This window comes from Aotus nancymaae, unplaced genomic scaffold, assembly GCF_030222135.1.
Source record: "Aotus nancymaae isolate 86718 unplaced genomic scaffold, 86718_ANA_hifiasm-v0.15.2.pri h1tg000048l, whole genome shotgun sequence".
Taxonomy (NCBI): Eukaryota; Metazoa; Chordata; class Mammalia; order Primates; family Aotidae; genus Aotus; species Aotus nancymaae.
Window position 1 is genome coordinate 14,565,009 of NW_026988462.1, and position 20,702 is coordinate 14,585,710.

Consider the following 20,702-nt stretch of genomic DNA (forward strand, 5'->3'; position numbering starts at 1 on the left):
CATGTTGGCCCTTTGGAAATATACACTTTGAAAGCAGAGATATTGTTAAAAGTCATAGGAACACATAATTTACAGGTTGTAACTAAAAATAATTATTAATAAAAAAAATTAGCCAAGTGTGGTCATGGGTGCCTGTAATCCCAGCTACTCGGGAGGCTTAGGCAGGAGAATTGCTTGAATCCAGAAGATGAAGTTTACAGTGAGCTGACATGGTGTCACTGCACTCTAGCCTGGGTGACAGAGTGAGATTCTGTCACAAAAATAATAATAATTATTATTAATAATTAGCCTCTAATCCTAGCATTCTGTGAGGCCAAGATGGGAGGGTCACTTGAGGCCATGAGTTTGAGAACAGTCTGAGCAACATAGTGAGACCTCTGTCTCTATAAAAAGTCAAAGAATTAGCTGGGCATGGTAGTGCATGCCCCAAGTCCCAGGTACTTATGAGGCTAAGGTGGGAGGATCTCTTGAGCCTAGGAGTTGGAGGTTACTGTGAGCTATGATTGCACTACTGTACTCCAGCCTGGATAACAGAGTGAGACTCTGTCTCTATAAAATAACAATAATAATAATAATAATAACATAATAATAATATGAAGTTACTGGGGAGCAGGCATAGATTAGGTGGAAAGATAAATATAATTCACTGTTTATTATAATTGTGTGATGAATTTATTATTAAAACTACACTAAGAAAGTACTTTCCCATAGATTAATTGGAAATTAAAAATATTATTAAAATAAATGTTGTTCAATAATCATTAGCACATATCCTGCCATAAACATTTTAGAAAGAATGGCTACATTACTGATTCAGTATAATGATTGAAGAAATACACTGAAGAAAACCTAGAGAACAGCAGACTTGTCTACAATCTTTATAGATGTGTTCCTGTATATTTTAACTAAGTTTGAGATAATGCTGAGTAATGAATTATCAACATTACCATTTTAAATTAAGTTAAATGTTATAGACTGCTCTTCAATTACTTTTTTTAGTCTTTCTATCGCCACCCAATACTTACAGTAAAAGTGAATAGTTTTAAAAAGTGTTTTTAGACAATATTTCTCTCCCTTACCATTATGAGGAATTGACCAGTAATTAGTGCAATTGACCAATAATTTATGCACTAAAAAGGCAAGATGAATTATGTAGGAAAGGAATTCATGATAAAGAACTTTAAATTTCTGCTATGTGTATATTACGTAAAAGATATATGATCATATTGAAGGACATGAGAGAAACATGTCAATCTACAAAGAAAGTATTTCATTTGTCCACACATAGGCTTGAAAAATTTTGCTTCACATACTATGCTACCAGAATATTTCTCCTATGAACTTGACTTCAAAACCTAAAGGAATGCATTTGGAGAATTATGACTACAGAGTTGGGAGGGAAATTATTCTTGCCCCTTCATTTTCTATTAATTAAAATTCTAATTTCTATCTTTCTAAATCATTACCTTGATCTAAGTTAATTTGGCTATCAGCTAGCAGCAAATTGTGTCAAAAACTAATTATTATATTTAGTTTCACTTACACTCTTCATTCTCATATTTTTTATTTTTACTCTATTTTCCCATCCCCTCCTCTCTATCATCATCTCGTTTCCATGTTAAAGCACAAAACGCCAATAAAATAAATGAGAAACTTAATTACTGGGAAATATAAAGGAAAATTAGAATATTGAAAATTACCACAGAGCACTTATATTTTTAGAGCAAATATGCCACCCTGAGAATATAAAACTATAAGAATCTGAGTGCATAACATTAAATAATAGTCCAATGTGATATTATTCTATTTTGATAATTTAAATTATATCAACCCTCCTTTTTTATAAACAGCCTTTTCTGAAATGACACCTAGTATTACATAAAAGGCCTCTAGAATCTGTGTTTATTCTAAACAGAATAAACAAATAAAAGACAACATCTAATATATGTACTTTGGATGTGCAAAAGTCAGGAAGATAGGTAAGAAGAATGATTTTTTAAAGCACAGGCTTTTTGAGAAATAAGGAATCTGACAGTTAAGAGTAATAATAGTAATAATAGGGACAATTCAGAAACTTTTAAGAGTTGAAGAAACAAGCAACTTTTAAGATACAACCTTTTAAAAATAAATTCACTCTGAGCTAGTACTATACAAATCAAGTTATTGTAATAGCTACATATTTTACGTTTCATTTTATCTGTAAATATATAATTTTATATTTTTGAAAGTGATAAACAGAACTTGATCAATGATAATGATTTTGTGTTTAAGATGTTTTTAAATATATTTTAAAATAATTATGCTTTTCTTCTAAATAAATATATTAAAATAACTGAAAGAGCTTTATTTCTATGTTTCATTATTGAATATTAGCTCTAAGAAACAAAATAATGAAGTAAAAACTTAAGGCTTTTAGAAAGTTAAAGGGTGAATACAAAAATACAGATATTGCAGGCAAGCAGCTCGTGTTAACATTTTGCAATCTAGTTAGTGCACAATTTCAACTATAAATACCAGATTTTAAAAAAAAAACACGAAGCTACTACTCTATAGGCAGCATTCTTGTGTTTTCTGTACACATGTGTGCAAACACTGAAGAACTGTGTTAGTTGAAAATTTAACATAATATATTATTTAGCTTGCTATAATAACACAATGTCCTATTAAGCATTTAAAATGATGTGTTATTATTTCCATCAAAATTCACTTGCACTATATTTGGTATTGAAAGGGAGTGGAAAGACCATTTGCAGAAAGAGGAGGAGTTGAGCAGTCCCAAGGTGGAGCTGTCTCTTGTGTTATATGACACTGGCAGATTAAAACGCTCTGATGGGGAAGGGCTTAAAGGCTGAGTCAAAAGCCAAGAAGTCTCTTTATTTACGCCTACCTCCCAGCCCTTGGCAATCTGACTAATAACAAACTGAGCTAACAAGAAATACTAGAAAAGGAGGAAGGAGAACATTGCTGCAGCTTGGATCTACAACCTAAGAAAGCAAGAGTGATCAATCCCAGCTCTGTTCAACATCTTGTTTATTTACTGCATTCAGCAGCTTGCAAATGGTTAACTATATGCAAAAAAGTCAGCATAGCTGTGAAGTATGCCGTGAATTTTAATTGGGGGAAAAAGGGACAATTGCTTCAGGATGCTCTAGTATGCACTCTGCTTGAAATTATTTTCAATGAAACGCTCAGCATTCTGTCTTTGACCAGAGGTTTTAACTTTATGAAGCTATGGGACTTACCAAATAGTGATATTTGAGAAGAAAGTACACAGGGTTGGTGTTTTCTTTTTTCATAAAGGAACTGAATTACTTCGAACACCTCTTCCAGCTGTGCATTACAGATAACGTCAGGAAGAGTCTCTGCTTTACAGGTAAGATGAATGTTTCTAGGCTTTTCTTACACTTATCTTTGCATTATAGGAAAGTGAGTGAATTTGTATGTTCACCTTCTTTAAATCAACAACTTTGCATTAAAGGATATTCAATTTCATTCTTGCTTACTGGCACAACTAACACTGTAGCAGATGCCTGTATTCTTTGAGCAGCAGACATTTAGTCTAACAGCTGGCTGTAGAGAAGAACAAATATAATATTCCACTATTTCTTTTACAATATGCAGTTTGTTGTTAGAAACTAAATATGTGTGCTTTCTGAAGGAAGGATCACTTTCAAATGTGAATGTTAAATTGCAAATACAAGCAGAATATTGAATAATTTTTTGCATTTTGTATGCTACTTATAGGATTTTCTGACTTAAAGTATGTATTTGCAGAAAATATGTCAATGAGTATCTTTTGACCTCTTTACCACTGTATCAGATATTGTCGGTAGAGAATCGCTTTTCAAATTTGTGCGTGTTTCTGAAAAGATTAGAAACTGTTTCCCAGCACATTTTGAAAAGTATAAAATTCACGTAGAACTTTAAAAATACCAAGAGTTTATCACTAAAAGATTATTTACTATTTTCTCCAGATGCCACACCTGGTGAAATAAACCTTATTCTTTCTTGGTAATTTATGAATAAGTACTTTTAGTGTTTGTGGAAGCTAATGCACAAGTTGAAGACTCCAATTACAATCTGCTTCTTTATAACCTCAGCTCACAAAGCTGTTTAAAATCAAACTATTTCCCTATAGAAAAATATAATCTTCTAACTTTTCCTTTACATAGAAACACAATATGTTGTTTGGTCTCTTCGGTTGCCTTCCAGAAACTTTGTACTATGTGTGTTTTCAATAAAACATTATGTTTTCAGGGAATGAAAGTTTACTTTCAGGATTATTGATTGGGTTCTGGTATGTTTTATCTGATTGTGAATTTTAACTTGATCCAGTTACTGTTGACATTTCAAACAACAAAAAATGAAAACTGGTAACTATTTTGAAAAGTTGAATAGTCATAAGATGTGGTGTTTATATTTCAATTTAGTTTATATAAATTTAAAGTATAATATTTAAAGGAAGGAAATAAAATTAGGTATCACTAGAGCTATAAATGTTTACCTTGTATAACTGTCATTTAAAAGTTAAAACCTTTTTAAGAATTGCTGTTTCAGATGTATTTCTTAATGTTTAAGGAATTGGAATACATGATGTTATTCTGAACCGTCCTTTTTTTTTTTTTTAACCAAATTTGAGATATCATCAAAAAGTTTAATATAGTACAGATTGTTTCAGATTTCATCATTTGTGACTTTAAGCCTTATAATAAAGGAGACCAGCTGCCTTATTATGTGATGATATTCAGTGCCCCACAGACTGTTTCAAAACCTCATTAGGAAGTTATTAGCTATAGGTTTATATGAAGTATTGTTTATTCTTTTACAATAGCCTGAAATGTGTGTTAAAGATTAATCTTTCTTTTTTAGTTTTTATGATTTTTAACCTCATCTATAACATAATTAAAAAGCAAGAAATACACTGCTTCTAGAAATTCAATATTAAATATAATGATTTAAGTGAAATTTCAATGATCACTCTTAAGTGTATTTATCTGATACTATTACACTTATACAAACTGCCCTAGATTGAATAGTTAAAACAGAATTCTTATAGTACTGTACTTTATTACATGATCAAAGATACATTTTCCTCAAGGTTTTTGAAATAAACAATAAAAATAACATATATATATATATGTTTTGGCTTAAGATATATGTATATATGCATATATATACATATAATATATATATGAAATAATATATATACATGTAATATATATATGAAACTAAACGTGTGTGCTTTCTGACGGAAGGATATATATATGTATTTTAAGCCAAAACTGAAGCAAGTTAAAACACAGACACAGTTATTAGATGTTATCATGTGACACCCAGTTCAACAATATAAAGAAAGAAAATGCATTCTCCATGCATACATGCACACACACATACACATAGGGACACATACATTGTGTTTATCATTTTTACATTCCCTACAGTTCTCCATGCTTCTGGCTAATAGCTACATAGTTGCCTTACACTATAATACTCCAACCATAAGTTTATGTACCTTAAGGTTAAAAAAAAATGTTTTCATATATATAACTTTGCATCATCACCAAGTATCAGTGCTCTAAGCCAGCACCTCTCTCATCTGTTAAAATGCAGGTTATTCATAGATGTGACACAAATTATGATATAATGTTTTACATTCTCTTTGACCTAAATTTTATACTGTGACCACAATGCAAGTTAAAAGTAAGCCAGACATGCCTGACCGAGTATTAGGAAGAAAATGAAAAAGAAAAAAAAAATGACGTAGATGTAGCAAACTACCCATATTTTCATGGTAATCAGTCATTTGGTTTTTAGAGAAAAATCTATTATTTTGTAAATGTCAGCTTCATCTCCACCTCAATTCTGCCCACTAAAGTCCCTTGCTATTGCATTTTATTTTATAGAATCAGATTTCATCACATGACAACATGAAGCTGTGGATTCATCTCTTTTATTCATCTCTCCTTGCCTGTATATCTTCACAGTCTCAAACTCCAGTGTTCTCAACCAGAGGCTCTTGTGATTCTCTTTGCAATTGTGAGGAAAAAGATGGCACAATGATAATCAATTGTGAAGAAAAGGGTATCAAGAAGGTATCTGAAATAAGTGTGCCACCATCACGACCTTTCCAACTAAACTTATTAAATAATGGCTTGACAATGCTTCACACAAATGACTTTTCTGGGCTTACCAATGCTATTTCAATACACCTTGGATTTAACAATATTGCAGATATTGAGATAGGTGCATTTAATGGCCTTGGCCTCCTTAAGCAACTTCATATCAATCACAATTCTTTAGAAATTCTTAAAGAGGATACTTTTCATGGACTGGAAAACCTGGAATTCCTGCAAGCAGATAACAATTTTATCACAGTGATTGAACCAAGTGCCTTTAGCAAGCTCAACAGACTCAAAGTGTTAATTTTAAATGACAATGCTATTGAGAGTCTTCCTCCAAACATATTCCGATTTGTTCCTTTAACTCATCTAGATCTTCGTGGAAATCAGTTACAAACATTGCCTTATGTTGGTTTTCTAGAACACATTGGCCGAATACTGGATCTTCAGTTGGAGGACAATAAATGGGCCTGCAACTGTGACTTACTGCAGTTAAAAACTTGGTTGGAGAACATGCCTCCACAGTCTATAATTGGTGATATTGTGTGCCATAGTCCTCCATTTTTTAAAGGAAGTATACTCAGTAGACTAAAAAAGGAATCTATTTGCCCCACTCCACCAGTGTATGAAGAACATGAGGATCCTTCAGGATCATTACATCTGGCAGCAACATCTTCAATAAATGATAGTCGCATGGCAACTAAGACCACATCCACTCTAAAACCACCCACCAAAGCACCAGGTTTGATACCTTATATTACAAAGCCATCCACTCAACTTCCAGGACCTTACTGTCCTATTCCTTGTAACTGCAAAGTCCTATCCCCATCAGGACTTCTAATACATTGTCAGGAGCGCAACATTGAAAGCTTATCAGATCTGAGACCTCCTCCACAAAATCCTAGAAAGCTCATTCTAGCGGGGAATATTATTCATACTTTAATGAAGTCTGATCTAGTGGAATATTTCACTTTGGAAATGCTTCACTTGGGAAACAATCGTATTGAAGTTCTTGAAGAAGGATCATTTATGAATCTGACAAGATTACAAAAGCTCTATCTAAATGGTAACCATCTGACCAAATTAAGTAAAGGCATGTTTCTTGGTCTCCATAATCTTGAATACTTATATCTTGAATACAATGCCATTAAGGAAATATTGCCAGGAACTTTTCATCCAATGCCTAAGCTTAAAGTCCTCTATTTAAATAACAACCTCCTCCAAGTTTTACCACCACATATTTTTTCAGGGGTTCCTCTAACTAAGGTAAATCTTAAAACAAACCAGTTTACCCATCTACCTGTAAGTAATATTTTGGATGATCTTGATTTACTAACCCAGATTGACCTTGAGGATAACCCCTGGGACTGCTCCTGTGACCTGGTTGGACTGCAGCAATGGATACAAAAGTTAGGCAAGAACACAGTGACAGATGACATCCTCTGCACTTCCCCTGGGCATCTCGACAAAAAAGAACTAAAAGCCCTCAATAGTGAACTTCTCTGTCCAGGTTTAGTAAATAACCCATCCATGCCAACGCAGACTAGTTACATTATTGTCGCCACTCCTACAACAACTAATACGGCAGCTACCATTTTACGATCTCTTACAGACGCTGTGCCACTGTCTGTTCTAATACTGGGACTTCTGATTGTGTTCATCACTATCGTGTTCTGTGCTGCAGGGATAGTGGTTCTTGTTCTTCACCGCAGGAGAAGATACAAAAAGAAACAAGTAGATGAGCAAATGAGAGACAACAGTCCTGTGCATCTTCAGTACAGCATGTATGGCCATAAAACAACTCATCACACTACTGAAAGACCCTCTGCCTCACTCTACGAACAGCACATGGTGAGCCCCATGGTTCATGTCTATAGAAGTCCATCCTTTGGTCCAAAGCATTTGGAAGAGGAAGAAGAGAGGAATGAGAAAGAAGGAAGTGATGCAAAACATCTCCAAAGAAGTCTTTTAGAACGGGAAAATCATTCACCACTCACAGGGTCAAATATGAAATACAAAACCACAAACCAATCAACAGAATTTTTATCTTTCCAAGATGCCAGCTCGTTGTATAGAAACATTTTAGAAAAAGAAAGGGAACTTCAGCAACTGGGAATCACAGAATACCTAAGGAAAAACATTGCTCAGCTCCAGCCTGATATGGAGGCACATTATCCTGGAGCCCACGAAGAGCTGAAATTAATGGAAACGTTAATGTACTCACGTCCCAGGAAGGTATTAGTGGAACAGACTAAAAATGAGTATTTTGAACTCAAAGCTAATTTACATGCTGAACCTGACTATTTAGAAGTCCTGGAGCAGCAAACATAAGTGGAGAGTTTGAGAGCTTTCACAGAAATGCTGTGATTCTGTTTTATGTCCATACCTTGTAAATAAGTGCCTTACCTGAGTGTGTCGTCAATCAGAACTTAAGCACAGCAGTAACCTATGGGAAAAAAAAGAAGAAAAAGAAACTCAGGGATCACTGGGAGAAGCCATGACATTATCTTCAGGCAATTTAGTCTGTCCCAAATTAAACAAATCCTTGCATGTAAATCATTCAAGGGTTATAGTAATATTTCTCCATATACTAAAAAGTGTTTCATAGAAGTCCTCTTGCACATCTAAAATGGTTGAACATTTAAGTATTCCAAATTTCCTTGATTGCTTTCCCTTTAGATTAAATACAATTGGATTTCATCATTTAAAAAACATACCTGTATATGTAATTATAATATGTAAGGAATACATTGTTTATAACCAGTATGTACTTCAAAAATGTGTATTGTAAAACATACCTAACTTTCTTGCAATAAATGCAAAAGAAACTGGAACTTGACAATTATAAATAGTAATAGTGAAGAAAAAATATAAAGGTTGTAATTATATACGCCATGGGTGGCTCAAAACTTTGAACATTGGAGCTTAAACAAATGCCACTCTCATTCATTCTAAGTTTAAAAAGTAAAAATGATTAACAGTTCAGGTGGAACAAATAAGCATACTTTTGGAGTTTTCTACACATTTGTGTAGATGATAATTTTAATGTCAGTGCTGCTGTGAACTAAAGTATGTCATTTATGCTCAAAGTGTAATTCTTCTTCTTGGGATATTTTTAAAATGCTACTGAGATTCAGTTGTACATATGATTAGAGACTCTATTGAGTTTGCTTTATTTCATAGGATTAATTCTTTGTAAATCTGAATGACCATGATAGAAATACATTTCTTGTGGCAAGTAATTCACAGTTGTAAAGTCAATAGGAAAAATTATTTTATTTTTATTGATGTATATTGATAGATGCCATAAATCAGTAGCAAAAGGCACTTCTAAAGGTAAGTGGTTTAAGTTGCCTCAAGAGAGGAACAATGTAGCTTTATTTTACAAGAAGGTATAGTTAGATTTCTATGAAATATTTATTCTGTACAGTTTTATATGTTTTTGGTTCACAAAAGTAATTATTCTTGGGTGCCTTTCAAGAAAATTAAAAATACTACTCACTACAATAAAACTAAAATGAAAACTCTATTTTTTAAATGTGCTTTCTTATATTAGCCTGACTTATAATGCAATCAAGTAAGGACTGACACATACACAAACATGCAGACACACACACATACAATAAGACAGGTTTTTGTTTGTTGTTTTATACACAGAAGTATCCTGTTCATGGTGTGAAAAAGGCTATTTAAATTCTGGTATGATTAACAGGGACCCCAACTTAAAGTATGTCTAGCAGTTTTCCCTTTCAAGCAAATCATTTTCTAATGCAATACAAAAGAAAATGTTTTATTTCTCTCCTTTCTAATTATAGACTCAATCATAACTGCACATTTTCACACGACAAAGTGAAATTAATCAAGGTAATCTAGGAATGTATTCTGAACACCACACAGACTCATGCACTGGGTTATGAAGGAACACATTTTCCTTGAGGAAGTCCTCCCTTAAATTTACTTAACAATATTTCAGTGATTCCTAAATGTTCTATTAAATGTTTTGGCTTTTAATACCCAACTTTGAACAAATGGCATAATGTATATTATTTATTTTATTTTGAATAAGAACCCTTCTGGTTGATAAAAACACTATGGGCCGTGCTGCATGCTATGAAGACTAATTATGAGTAATGTGAACTCATATCATGAGCTTTCTCTTTTAAATTATTATATATGTTAATGGAAATCAATCAAGAGTTATGTATTAAAAGGCTTATTGAAAACCAGATTTCTTCATTAGCTTCCAAAGTTTGGAAGGATGAAGGTGGAAATTCTTAAGTAACAATTTCTAAGGGAAAGTAGTGTGCATATGAAATGCTTCATATTTACCAAAAAATATTCAGCATGGTAAATAGTAAAATCTCCCAAACATTATTTTAAAAATTACCAAGGGAAGAATAAATAAAGGCCAGAATTCATGTTACTGTACTTCTTTTACTCAGTCGAATATCTGCCAATATTTTCTAATTCTAATCAGGTACATAGAGATATTAGGAAGACCTAAGATTTTCCCATGCTTGGAGAATCCTTGGAGTGGATCCATGAATGCAGACAGAGACATGCCCTCAAAAACAGTCTTCTCTTTAGGATGGAGGACATATTTCTTTCATCTTTATTTGTCATTAATTGCCTAAAGTAATAAGGTTTACTCTTTAACTTATAATCAAGAAGAACAAAGTTGTTTAAGAAGCCATGTAAGTACATCCCCAAAATCAAAGTACAATCCTTAGTCTGGATATAAATTAAAACTGGCATGGAAATTACGATGGTTTCCAAAGGCAAAAGATTTTTAATGGTTGAAATTAATGACTGTGGAATTTGTTTTCCTACTGATTGTTGAGAGCTGAGAAAGAGAATGATGGCTTCTGATTCTTAACAGGTTTTTTGATCTATGAGACTTTCTCAGAACCTTGATTATTTGACCTATATTTCCTATTTCTTCTCCTTCCCACTAAATAATAACTTTTTATACTCCTTGTTTGATTGTTTAGTTAAGCAACCAATTTGTTCTCTTTCAGCAGCTAATTGACAGATTCAGGATTCCAGTTCCTCTTTCAGTATCCTGAGCATTACTCACCTGGACCTGGCCATTTTAAAAAATAATAAAAAGTAGACTTTTGATTTTCTTAGGTTTGTTTCTTGATTTAAACAGAAGTTACACTTTGCCCATTGCACATCAATGCAATTTATGATTCATGCCCCAAAAATGAAATTTTTAATATAGTGGTGATAGTGTATAATCATGCTGTATAAGTCTTTTTAAAGTCAATTTATTTGATATTGGTTGTATTAATATTTATTTAACAAATCATTTTTTACTAAATTTCATGAAATTACTTGCTGTAAATTTATAAAAGTGTTCCTCCGATATCTTTTATTTATCTCCATAAATGGGATGGAAATTTTCCTCTCTATAAGAAAGGATTGTATCAGTGATGTTACCTTTTTTGAATGAATCTCTTATATCATGGAGGAGAGAAAGCCCTTCCTTGCTGCTGTAATATTAAATTAACTGCAGCACCATCTAAGCTGCCTTAAGCTGCCTGAATACCTTGGCCCATTTAATTAAGAAGGCTTAATCTTTGATTCAGGATTAAACAATGTGACACAATCATCCCATTGGCATTAAAGTGCCACTTTTAAAAATAATGGTTTATTCTCTTTCTTTATGCCATTCTATATATTATATGTATATGTATGTACACACACATACACACACGTAAGAGAGAGACGTAATAAAGATGTGATGTCATCTCAATATACCTGTAATTTATTTTGTATTTTTAATCATTTTATGATAACTAATAGGTGTGTAATCAACAGCACTTTTGAAAAGAGGAATACTACCAACTTGAAGAATTTTGCCATAAACTATTTTGTTTATATATCTATAAAAATAAACACAAATATCCAAACACAGCTCACCAAAGTTCCCCATATATGAGTTTCTGCAAGATTATTTTAGGAGACTTTTCTACATAAAAAGAAAATTGTCCATGTGTATACAAATGGTAACTATTTGAGAAGGGAAGGCTGAATCTCCTGGTAATTAAGAAATGGTTTTATAGTGAATTGGAGAGTTATTCTCTATTTCTTTTTTCCTGTAGAGCACTCCTATGAAGAAGCTGGGGTATTATAAAAGGGCAAGTTTTACTGTAAAATAAGACACAATTAAAAGACTTTCTCAGGAGGAGAGGTCTTATATCTGGCAGTCACATCAAAATGAGGAATGAAAAAGCGATTGAAAAGAAAATATTAATTTCTGACTTTTCAAATCCACACACACATTGTGAACTGCAAATATTTTCCCAGCTGTTCTTATATTCATACCTTAGAAACGTGTCAAATTAAACAATAATATAAAATAGTTGTTTATCATTTATATAAGATAATTATATTATTTAACAATTAAATATTTTTTGGAAACAACATTATGTCTTACAACCAGCTTTTTTAAAAGGCAAATTTATATTGATCGCATATTCATTGATTCTTATGTATAGGTAACGTAAAGAAGACTGCCGGATGTAAAATCCTCTTCTAGCTGCTTTGAAAGCATAATCAAATAGACAAATACTCTTCTGTTAGTAAATGTCTTTCAGCAGATTAGTGAATGAAGAAAGGAAACAATTCAAAACAACAAATCACACACACACACAGGTTCGTGTATTTCCAATTCAAATTATTTTAAATTGTACACTTTCTAAAGAGAGTAGTTTTAAAATTTTTAAGCATAAACAGCAGGAAGACCTGACCTTCCACAAGTAGTTATTTGCCTCTTCACATCTCTTAGGTTCTACCAGTGAGAAAATGGATTATATGAGAATGAGTAAGATATTCTGAATAGCTTGCCTTGTAGAAAGTCTCTGGGCATTTAAAATGCATTTCATTGTATTTGGTTTTATAGAAGTCTTGAAGAGATACTACACACAAAAATAATCATCTTCTTGCCAAAATGAACTTGTTTTATTTTAAATTCACATTGTTATCAGTGATGAAATCACCATTAGTGAATTTATGTTGTGTATTTTCATCTATTTCCTTGGTGTTGTAAGTAATCAAAAGACTTATAAGCCCCTGTTATTATCTTTGTATAATAAATAATGCCATATTACTACTATATATATAGCAATACATAGAAGAAAGTTAACATTAGGGTTCAAAGGAGTCCTGATCCTCAAAAATCAGATCAGTTTAAATGCTACATATGGTTTCATCCATTAAGTTTTTCATGGACACATTTTGGGCCTGTTTCTAGCATTCTAAGTATTTTGGCTTAATGAATATATATTTGAAGAAAACAATGTACTTTGATACAGCAAACACATTCCTATATATCAACACATCATAAACTTCTATTCTAACTTTCTCACTTAAAAAATGAAGGAGCTAAGAGGTTTGCCTCGTACCATGAAAGTAGTAAGAGTAACAAGGCCAGAATTGGAACGCTGTTTGATTGTTGCTGTTGAATTACATCGTTTTGCTTTATTATCAGGGCAGTGGTCCTCATCAGACTCTTGTTATAGCCATGCATATTTACGGGCCATATGGAATCACAGAAAATGTATGCTATGTCATTGTGCACACGTTGCTTCTATGTTTAGGTAGGACACTGTGACTTTTTAATATCTTATTGAAAAAAATGAAGATATTTCACTAACTTTAGTCATGGAGTACCTAATTCTAGATTATTCAGAATGACATATTAGCAGACTTTAGACACAACTTTGAAAATGCTGACTGATTTATCAAACTGGACAACATGTACATCTGGCAACCAGAAACTCATTGTGTAGTTTCTTTTTTCTAATTCTGAACAATTACTATTTGTCAATACCAATTTTTAGGAATTTATCTTTTATTTCATAGAAGAAAATATTGACAAAGTAGTTAAAATACAGGCAGTTCTCATAATACATTGACTTAAAACTTCTATAAACAATATGTGATTTAAGCATTATTAGAATTATATATACAAAGATTATGGTGACAAATACTTTCATGTTTTAATTTTTAAGATCTCTGACTGCAATAACCTTTATTTTCATGGTACAGCTTCTAAGTTAAAGATTACTATCTCAGTGAAGGTGTCATTTGAATCCTAAAGAGACAACTATGTAGCATGAGGAATTTTGTTACCTTTTAAATATGCTTTATTTTTTAGAGCAGTTTTGGGTTCACAGAGGTTGATTAAAGAGTACAGATTTGCCATATATCCCTTGTTCCCACTCAAGCACAGCCTCCCCAGCTATCAACATCTAGCAACAAAATGGTGAACCCACTTTTACACATCATTATCACCCAAAGTTCACCGTTTACATTCGTGTTCATTTTTGTATATTCTGTGGGCTTTGACCAATGTACCCACAATGACAGTATTCTGTAGAATGGTGTCAATCTCCTAAAAATTGTCTGAGCTTTGCCTAGTTATTGATCCTTTTACTGTTTTGATAGTTTTGCATTTTCTAGAATGTTATAGAGTTAGAATTGTACAGTATATATCCTTTTCAAACTGGCTTCTTTCACTCATTAATACACATTAAAGGTTCCTGCATGTCCTTTCATTTCTGGACAGCTCGTTTCTTCCTGGGCACTGAATAATATTCCATGATGTACCTCTATTTATTTATCCGTCCACTTACCAAAGAAAATCTTGGTTTCTTCCAAGTTTTGACAAATATAAATAAAGCTGCTATAAACATTTGTGTAAAGATTTTTGCATGGATATGCATTTTTGACATATTTGGATAAATAATAGCAAGGAATGGGATTGCTGGATTGTTTATTATCATAAATCTATGTTTTGCTTTCTAAGCAACAAACCACCTTCCAAGTGGTTGTACGATTTTGGATTCCCACCAACAATAAATGAAGAATTATTGCTCCATATCCTCATCAGCTCTTGGTGTTGTCAGATGTCTGACTTCTGATCATTCTAATAGCCATGTAGTATTATCTCATTGTTTGCTTACTTTACATTTTTCTGATGACATGCAATATGGAGCATCTTTCCATATATCTACGGCCATATATAGAGCTTTTTTGCTGAGGTATCTGTTTAGGTTTTTCCCCCCTTTTTTATCCAGATGTTCATTTTCTTTTTGTTGAGCTTCAAGAATTATTTGTATAGTTTAGATAAAAAAATCTTTTATTGGATATGTGTTTTGTTTTGCACTTTTTCTATGCCAGTCTATAGCTTGTCTTCCTATTTGCTTAACAGTGTCTTTTACAGAGCAGAAGTTGTTCATTTTAATTAAGTCTAGTGCATAATTTTTTTTAAATAGTGTCTTTGGTGGTACCTACATAAAGTCATCTCCATGCCCAAAGTCATCTAGATTTTCTCCTATGTTATCTTCTCAGAACTTTTGTTTTGCATTTTACATTGAGGTATGTGATCCATTTTGATTTAATTTTTGTGATGGGTGTAAGGTCTGAAACTAGATCATTTATTTGCATGTAAATGCCCAGTTGTTCCATCACTGTTTCTTGAAAAGATAATATATCAAAGTTTTTTTAAAACTATATACAATTTAGGAATAATTTCTTTATTTACAATATGTTTCATTTTAGCCTTTACATTTAATACTTGATGTCCATTAATGCTACACATTACTGCATGTTTGAGGGACCATAACATATAAGAATTTTGCCAAATGATAAAGATTACTACCATTGGGGCTGAATTATTTGAATCTTTAAGACTGTGGAGTATGAATGTAAAGCAATGAGCCTCCTTAGCTGTGGTCTTTTTTAAGGCCTGTATTATATACTAGTCTCCATTAATGATATTTATAGAAAGCTAAAACTCAGGATTTGCCTGCCAAGCACCTATACCCAATAGTAGATGGTTTGCATACAGTTAGTTTCACCCTGATATAAAAGCTGCAGGTAATGTTATTCCCAATAAAGACAACGAGGCTCAGAAATTTCAACTGCCCAGAATCAACACATAGTGGTGGACAAGCTCAGATTTCCTGACTTGGAAAATTCTTGCTTCTATTGGCTGATCAGCCTTCACATCACAACAATTTTAGAAAAGTTTTTTAAAAGTTGGACATCACTTATTTGATTGAAGCAAATATTATGTTCTCATTTTCAAACATTGGACTCTTACCTCACAGTTATCATATTGTTTTAGTTTTAGATATGTTTATTTTAGCTTCTAATTATGTATTAAACCTATCATTACTATAAACAACCTTTGATATTTTGGATGTCTGAATTATTCATATTTTTTTAGATTTTATTTAATTTGAAATATTTAGTGAGAAACTTTTGCATTTTAGACACCAGGGAAGTGCTTTAATAATGACTCTTTATCCAAATACAAACTTGGAACATCCTATTAACAATAGTTATGAAAATAAAAGAATAAATTTGGCTAATTTTTGAATTAATCAATTTAAGTAACTGAAAATTAACAATATAATGTTTGCTTCATAAAATTTGTTTTAATTTGCAATATATAATTCCTAATGCTTTGGACCTTTTATTATTTATTTTGAGATGGAGTCTCACTCTGTCACCTAGGCTGGAGTGCAGTGGCAGGATCTCGGCTCACAAAAACCTCTTGCCTCATAGCAACAAGCGATTCTCCTGCCTCCGCCTCCCGAGTAGCTGGGATTACAGGCACACATCTCCACGCCTGGCTTTTTGTATTTTTAGTAGAGAGGGAGTTTCACCATGTTAGTCAGGCTAGTCTTGAACTCCTGACGTCATGATCTCCCCACCTCAACCCCTCAACAGGCTGGAATTACAAGCATGAGCCACCGCACCCGGCCAATGCTTCGGACTTTTAACTCAACTGCATGTTCTCTTTTGATACAGACATATCTGTAAAGTCCACTCTAGGTAATGTTCATATACTTTCATTAAGAAAGAGATCACATTTTCTCAGTGTGCCCTAACATTATACTGTGCAAATACTCACAGCTCTGCTCTGTCTTTGCTACTGTGTACTGACAGCCAATGGCATGCATAATACATTTGCTGGTTACAAGGGTATACAGGTCAGGCTATACCTTTATATTACTCTCCCACAAAATGTGAAAGTAGACCCTGCCACTTGGGTAAGCTGAATTCTTTTACTCACTGTCTGCCTTTGAAATGGCAGGAATGAGATTCAGCAATCCTCCTAGAAAATTTTCTAAGTAGTATTAAAGGAAAATGGAGTAGGAAGAATTTATAGTGATCAACTTGTAAGAAGTTAAAATTAGAGAATGATAAGCTGGCAGTTAAGAGGAGATAAAGATGGTCTTTTGGTTCTTGCTTCCTTGCATTCATGGACCTTTTTCTTCTTTGCTGTACATTTCCCCCTGTACATCCTGTTAACCTTCTATAGCCAATGCTGGCCAGAGCACCACAAGAAATCAACCTCTCTAGTCCCTCGGGCCAGACATTTACTCTTTTATTCTGTTAAGTGAATCAGTCTTCCTCTTAGCCTTGTTGTGGTCATCTCCAGACAAACCAACAAAATATAATAACACAAAATGAAAGTCAATTTTATCTTGGTTTCAGCCACACCAAGCTGAATGTTTTAGAACAAGGTTGTCAAACCTGTGGCCCATGGCCACATGCGGGTCAGAACAACTTTGAATGCAGCCCAACATAAATTTGTAAACTTTCTTAAAACATTATCAGATTATTTTTTGCCATTTTTTTTTTTTAGCTCATCAGCTATTGTTAGTGTGTTTTATGTGTGGCCCAAGACAATTCTTCTTCTTCCAACGTGGCACAGGGAAGCCCAAAAGATTGGCCACCCCTGTTTCAGAGATGTAGTAATTGAAAAATTGAACACCGGAAGCTTCAATAAGTTAACATTTCAGATAAAGTAATAAAGAAGCCATTTCTAAAATATAAAGAAAATACATAGGCAAGAGTGAGCCATAGGCTGTTTATTACTCATTTCATAAACTCGATCTCCAAATCTTACTTGACATAATTCTACAAGAAATAAGGTTGATAAGAATAATTCAGTTAGGAAACAGGTGCCTAGTAGAGTCAACCTTGGATCATCACATTTTGAAACCTTTCTGAAACCTGCTCTTGTACTTTAGCATTTCATCAATTTTTAACTAATGTACTACTTCTCGCTTGCATCAATGGCCTACAAAGTTACTTTATTTAAGATGTATCTGGATTACTGATGATTCATCAATCTAGTAACTATATTTCTAAATTGTAATATAATCATAAAATAATATATATGAGTGAATGGGTACCCTAAGAACATCAAGTCTAGTGTCCATTTAAGTCAACCATTTCTCCCTACAAAACTACTTTATGGGACACATGAATATACAGACAAAATATTAGCTTCAGAGGCAGGAGGTAACTGAGAGGAAATAAATCCATATTGTGACCTTATCAGCTTATTAAATCTGTTTGAGTCATGATGTTTTTTCACAAAGGAAATAATAATTTACATTTGTAGAGTTGATTTTATAGTATATTATCATATACAAAATAATCTCTACTTGTGCATTTTTAGAATAGTTTAGAAACAGTTGTGATATATGTATGTGTGTATACACACACACACACACACACACACACCCACCATGGAATACTATACAGCTATAAAAAAGGAGTTCATGTCATTAGCAGGGACATAGATGAACCTGAAAACCATCACTCTCAGCAAACTAACATAAGATCAGAAAAACAAACACCACATGTTCTCACTCATAAGTGGGAGTTGAACAATGAGAACACTTGGACATAGGGAGGGGAACATCACACACCAGGGCCTGTAGCGGGGTAGAAAGATAGAGGAGGATAGCATTAGGAGAAATACCTAATGTAGATGACAGGTTGATGGGTGCAGCGAACCACCATGGCACATGTATACCTCTGTAACAAGCCTGCACGTTCTGCACATGTACTCCAGAACTTAAAGTATAATAATAAAATAGTTGTGCTACTGTAAAAGAGAACATAAATAAATTTAGTAATAGTAGTTTAATTCCTAATCTTTTTTAGGATGCTGTTTGTAAAATGATAATAATATTTTAATGATATTAAAGACTCACCAAAAGGCACTCTATGTGAAAGAATTTTATAAATAACTCAGCAAAATTTAATTTCTATTAAGGATTCACTAGACCTAATTGTTGGAAAGTTATATCTCATTTTCAACTCTAATATTCCTAACATATCTCACTCTTAATGTATCTTTTCTTTTTTTTGAGAGAGAGTTTTGCTCTTGTTGCCCAGACTGGAGTGCAATGGCACAATCTTGACTCACTGCAACCTCAGCCTCCCGGGTTCAAACAATTCTCCTGCCTCAACCTCCCAAGTAGCTTGGATTATAGGCATGTGCCACCACTCCCGGCTAATTTTGTGTGTGTGTGTGTGTTTAGTAGAGACAGGGTTTCACCATGTTAGGGTGGGCACGAACTCCTGACCTCAGCTGATCCACCCGCCTCAGCCTCCCAAAGTGTTGAGATTACAGGTGTGTGCCACAAAGCCCAGCCTTCGACCCAGGCTGGAGAGCAGTGGCTGGAACATAGCTCAATGCAGCCTTAAACTCCTACACTTATGCAATCCTTCTACCTCATCCCCCCAAAGTACTGTAATTACATAATTATTTATCTTCTTTATGATAGCTCATTATATGTCTTAAGACCATTTTGTCTATTTTCATTTGCTCTCGTGGTAACTTTTACTTAGTAAAAATGCCAATTTTTTTTCTTATGCATAGTGAATCAGAAAAGAGATTCAATTCAGCTCAACTGAGTAATTTCCATCCCCCAGACATATAGAGGAATATAAACAATACGGAAAAAACGAAAATGCATTTTAATAACAGACATTTTACTTCCACATCCATCAGGAGATAGTGTTCTTACAGATGTCATTAGTTGAGTTTATACTGAATTATGGAAAGTCCTAAATCCATTGACTTATTTTCTTGTAAGAAGACCTAAGACCTACAAAGTAATGCAGGGAATATACCATGTGACTATGAAAGGCAGAAATTGGAGTAACAGATCACAACCCAAGAAACTTCAAGGATTACCAGCAAATATCACAAGCTGACAGAGGCAAGGAAAAATACTTTCCTAGAACCTTCAGAGAGAGCATGGTCCTGCTGACTAAGAAGTGCGGTGCTGCTGTAACAAACAGCAAAAATCATGGTAAGTCATGGGTAGCGGCTGGAAGGATTTTGAAACATATAATAGAGAAAGCCTAGATTCCTTTGAAGTGATTTTTGGTAGAAATATGGATGATAAATATGATTTTGATGAGGGTTCAGTAGGAAGTGAAGAGGATGGTAGAGAATGTTTCTATTAGGTTGGTGCAAAAGTAGTCATGGTTTTTGCCATTAAAAGTATTATCTAAAGTAGTACACATGTCATTATAAACAGAATGTTGCTAGAAATATGAGTGTTAGTTAATTCTGGTAAAGTCTTGGACATGAAGAATCGTGGCATGGCAGTTAAAACATTTCTAAGTATTTATAACAGCAGCACTATACTAATCAGTACCAAAATCTGTATCAGTTTCCTGGTACTTCTGTAGTCATGTGCTGTTAGCTGGGTGACTTACCATAACAGCAGTTCCTTCTTTTACAGATCTGGA

General features: G+C 33.4%; 1 protein-coding gene across 1 annotated transcript; it reads left to right on the forward strand.

The window, feature by feature from the left end:
- Positions 1-2,850: 2,850 nt before the first annotated feature.
- On the forward strand, positions 2,851-9,648 carry SLITRK6 (SLIT and NTRK like family member 6). The gene is made up of 2 exons (XM_012445370.2): positions 2,851-3,373; positions 5,904-9,648. The coding sequence occupies exon 2, from the start codon at positions 5,928-5,930 to the stop codon at positions 8,448-8,450; it is 2,523 nt and encodes an 840-aa protein (XP_012300793.2). The 5' UTR covers positions 2,851-3,373; positions 5,904-5,927; the 3' UTR covers positions 8,451-9,648.
- The last annotated feature ends 11,054 nt before the right edge of the window (positions 9,649-20,702 follow it).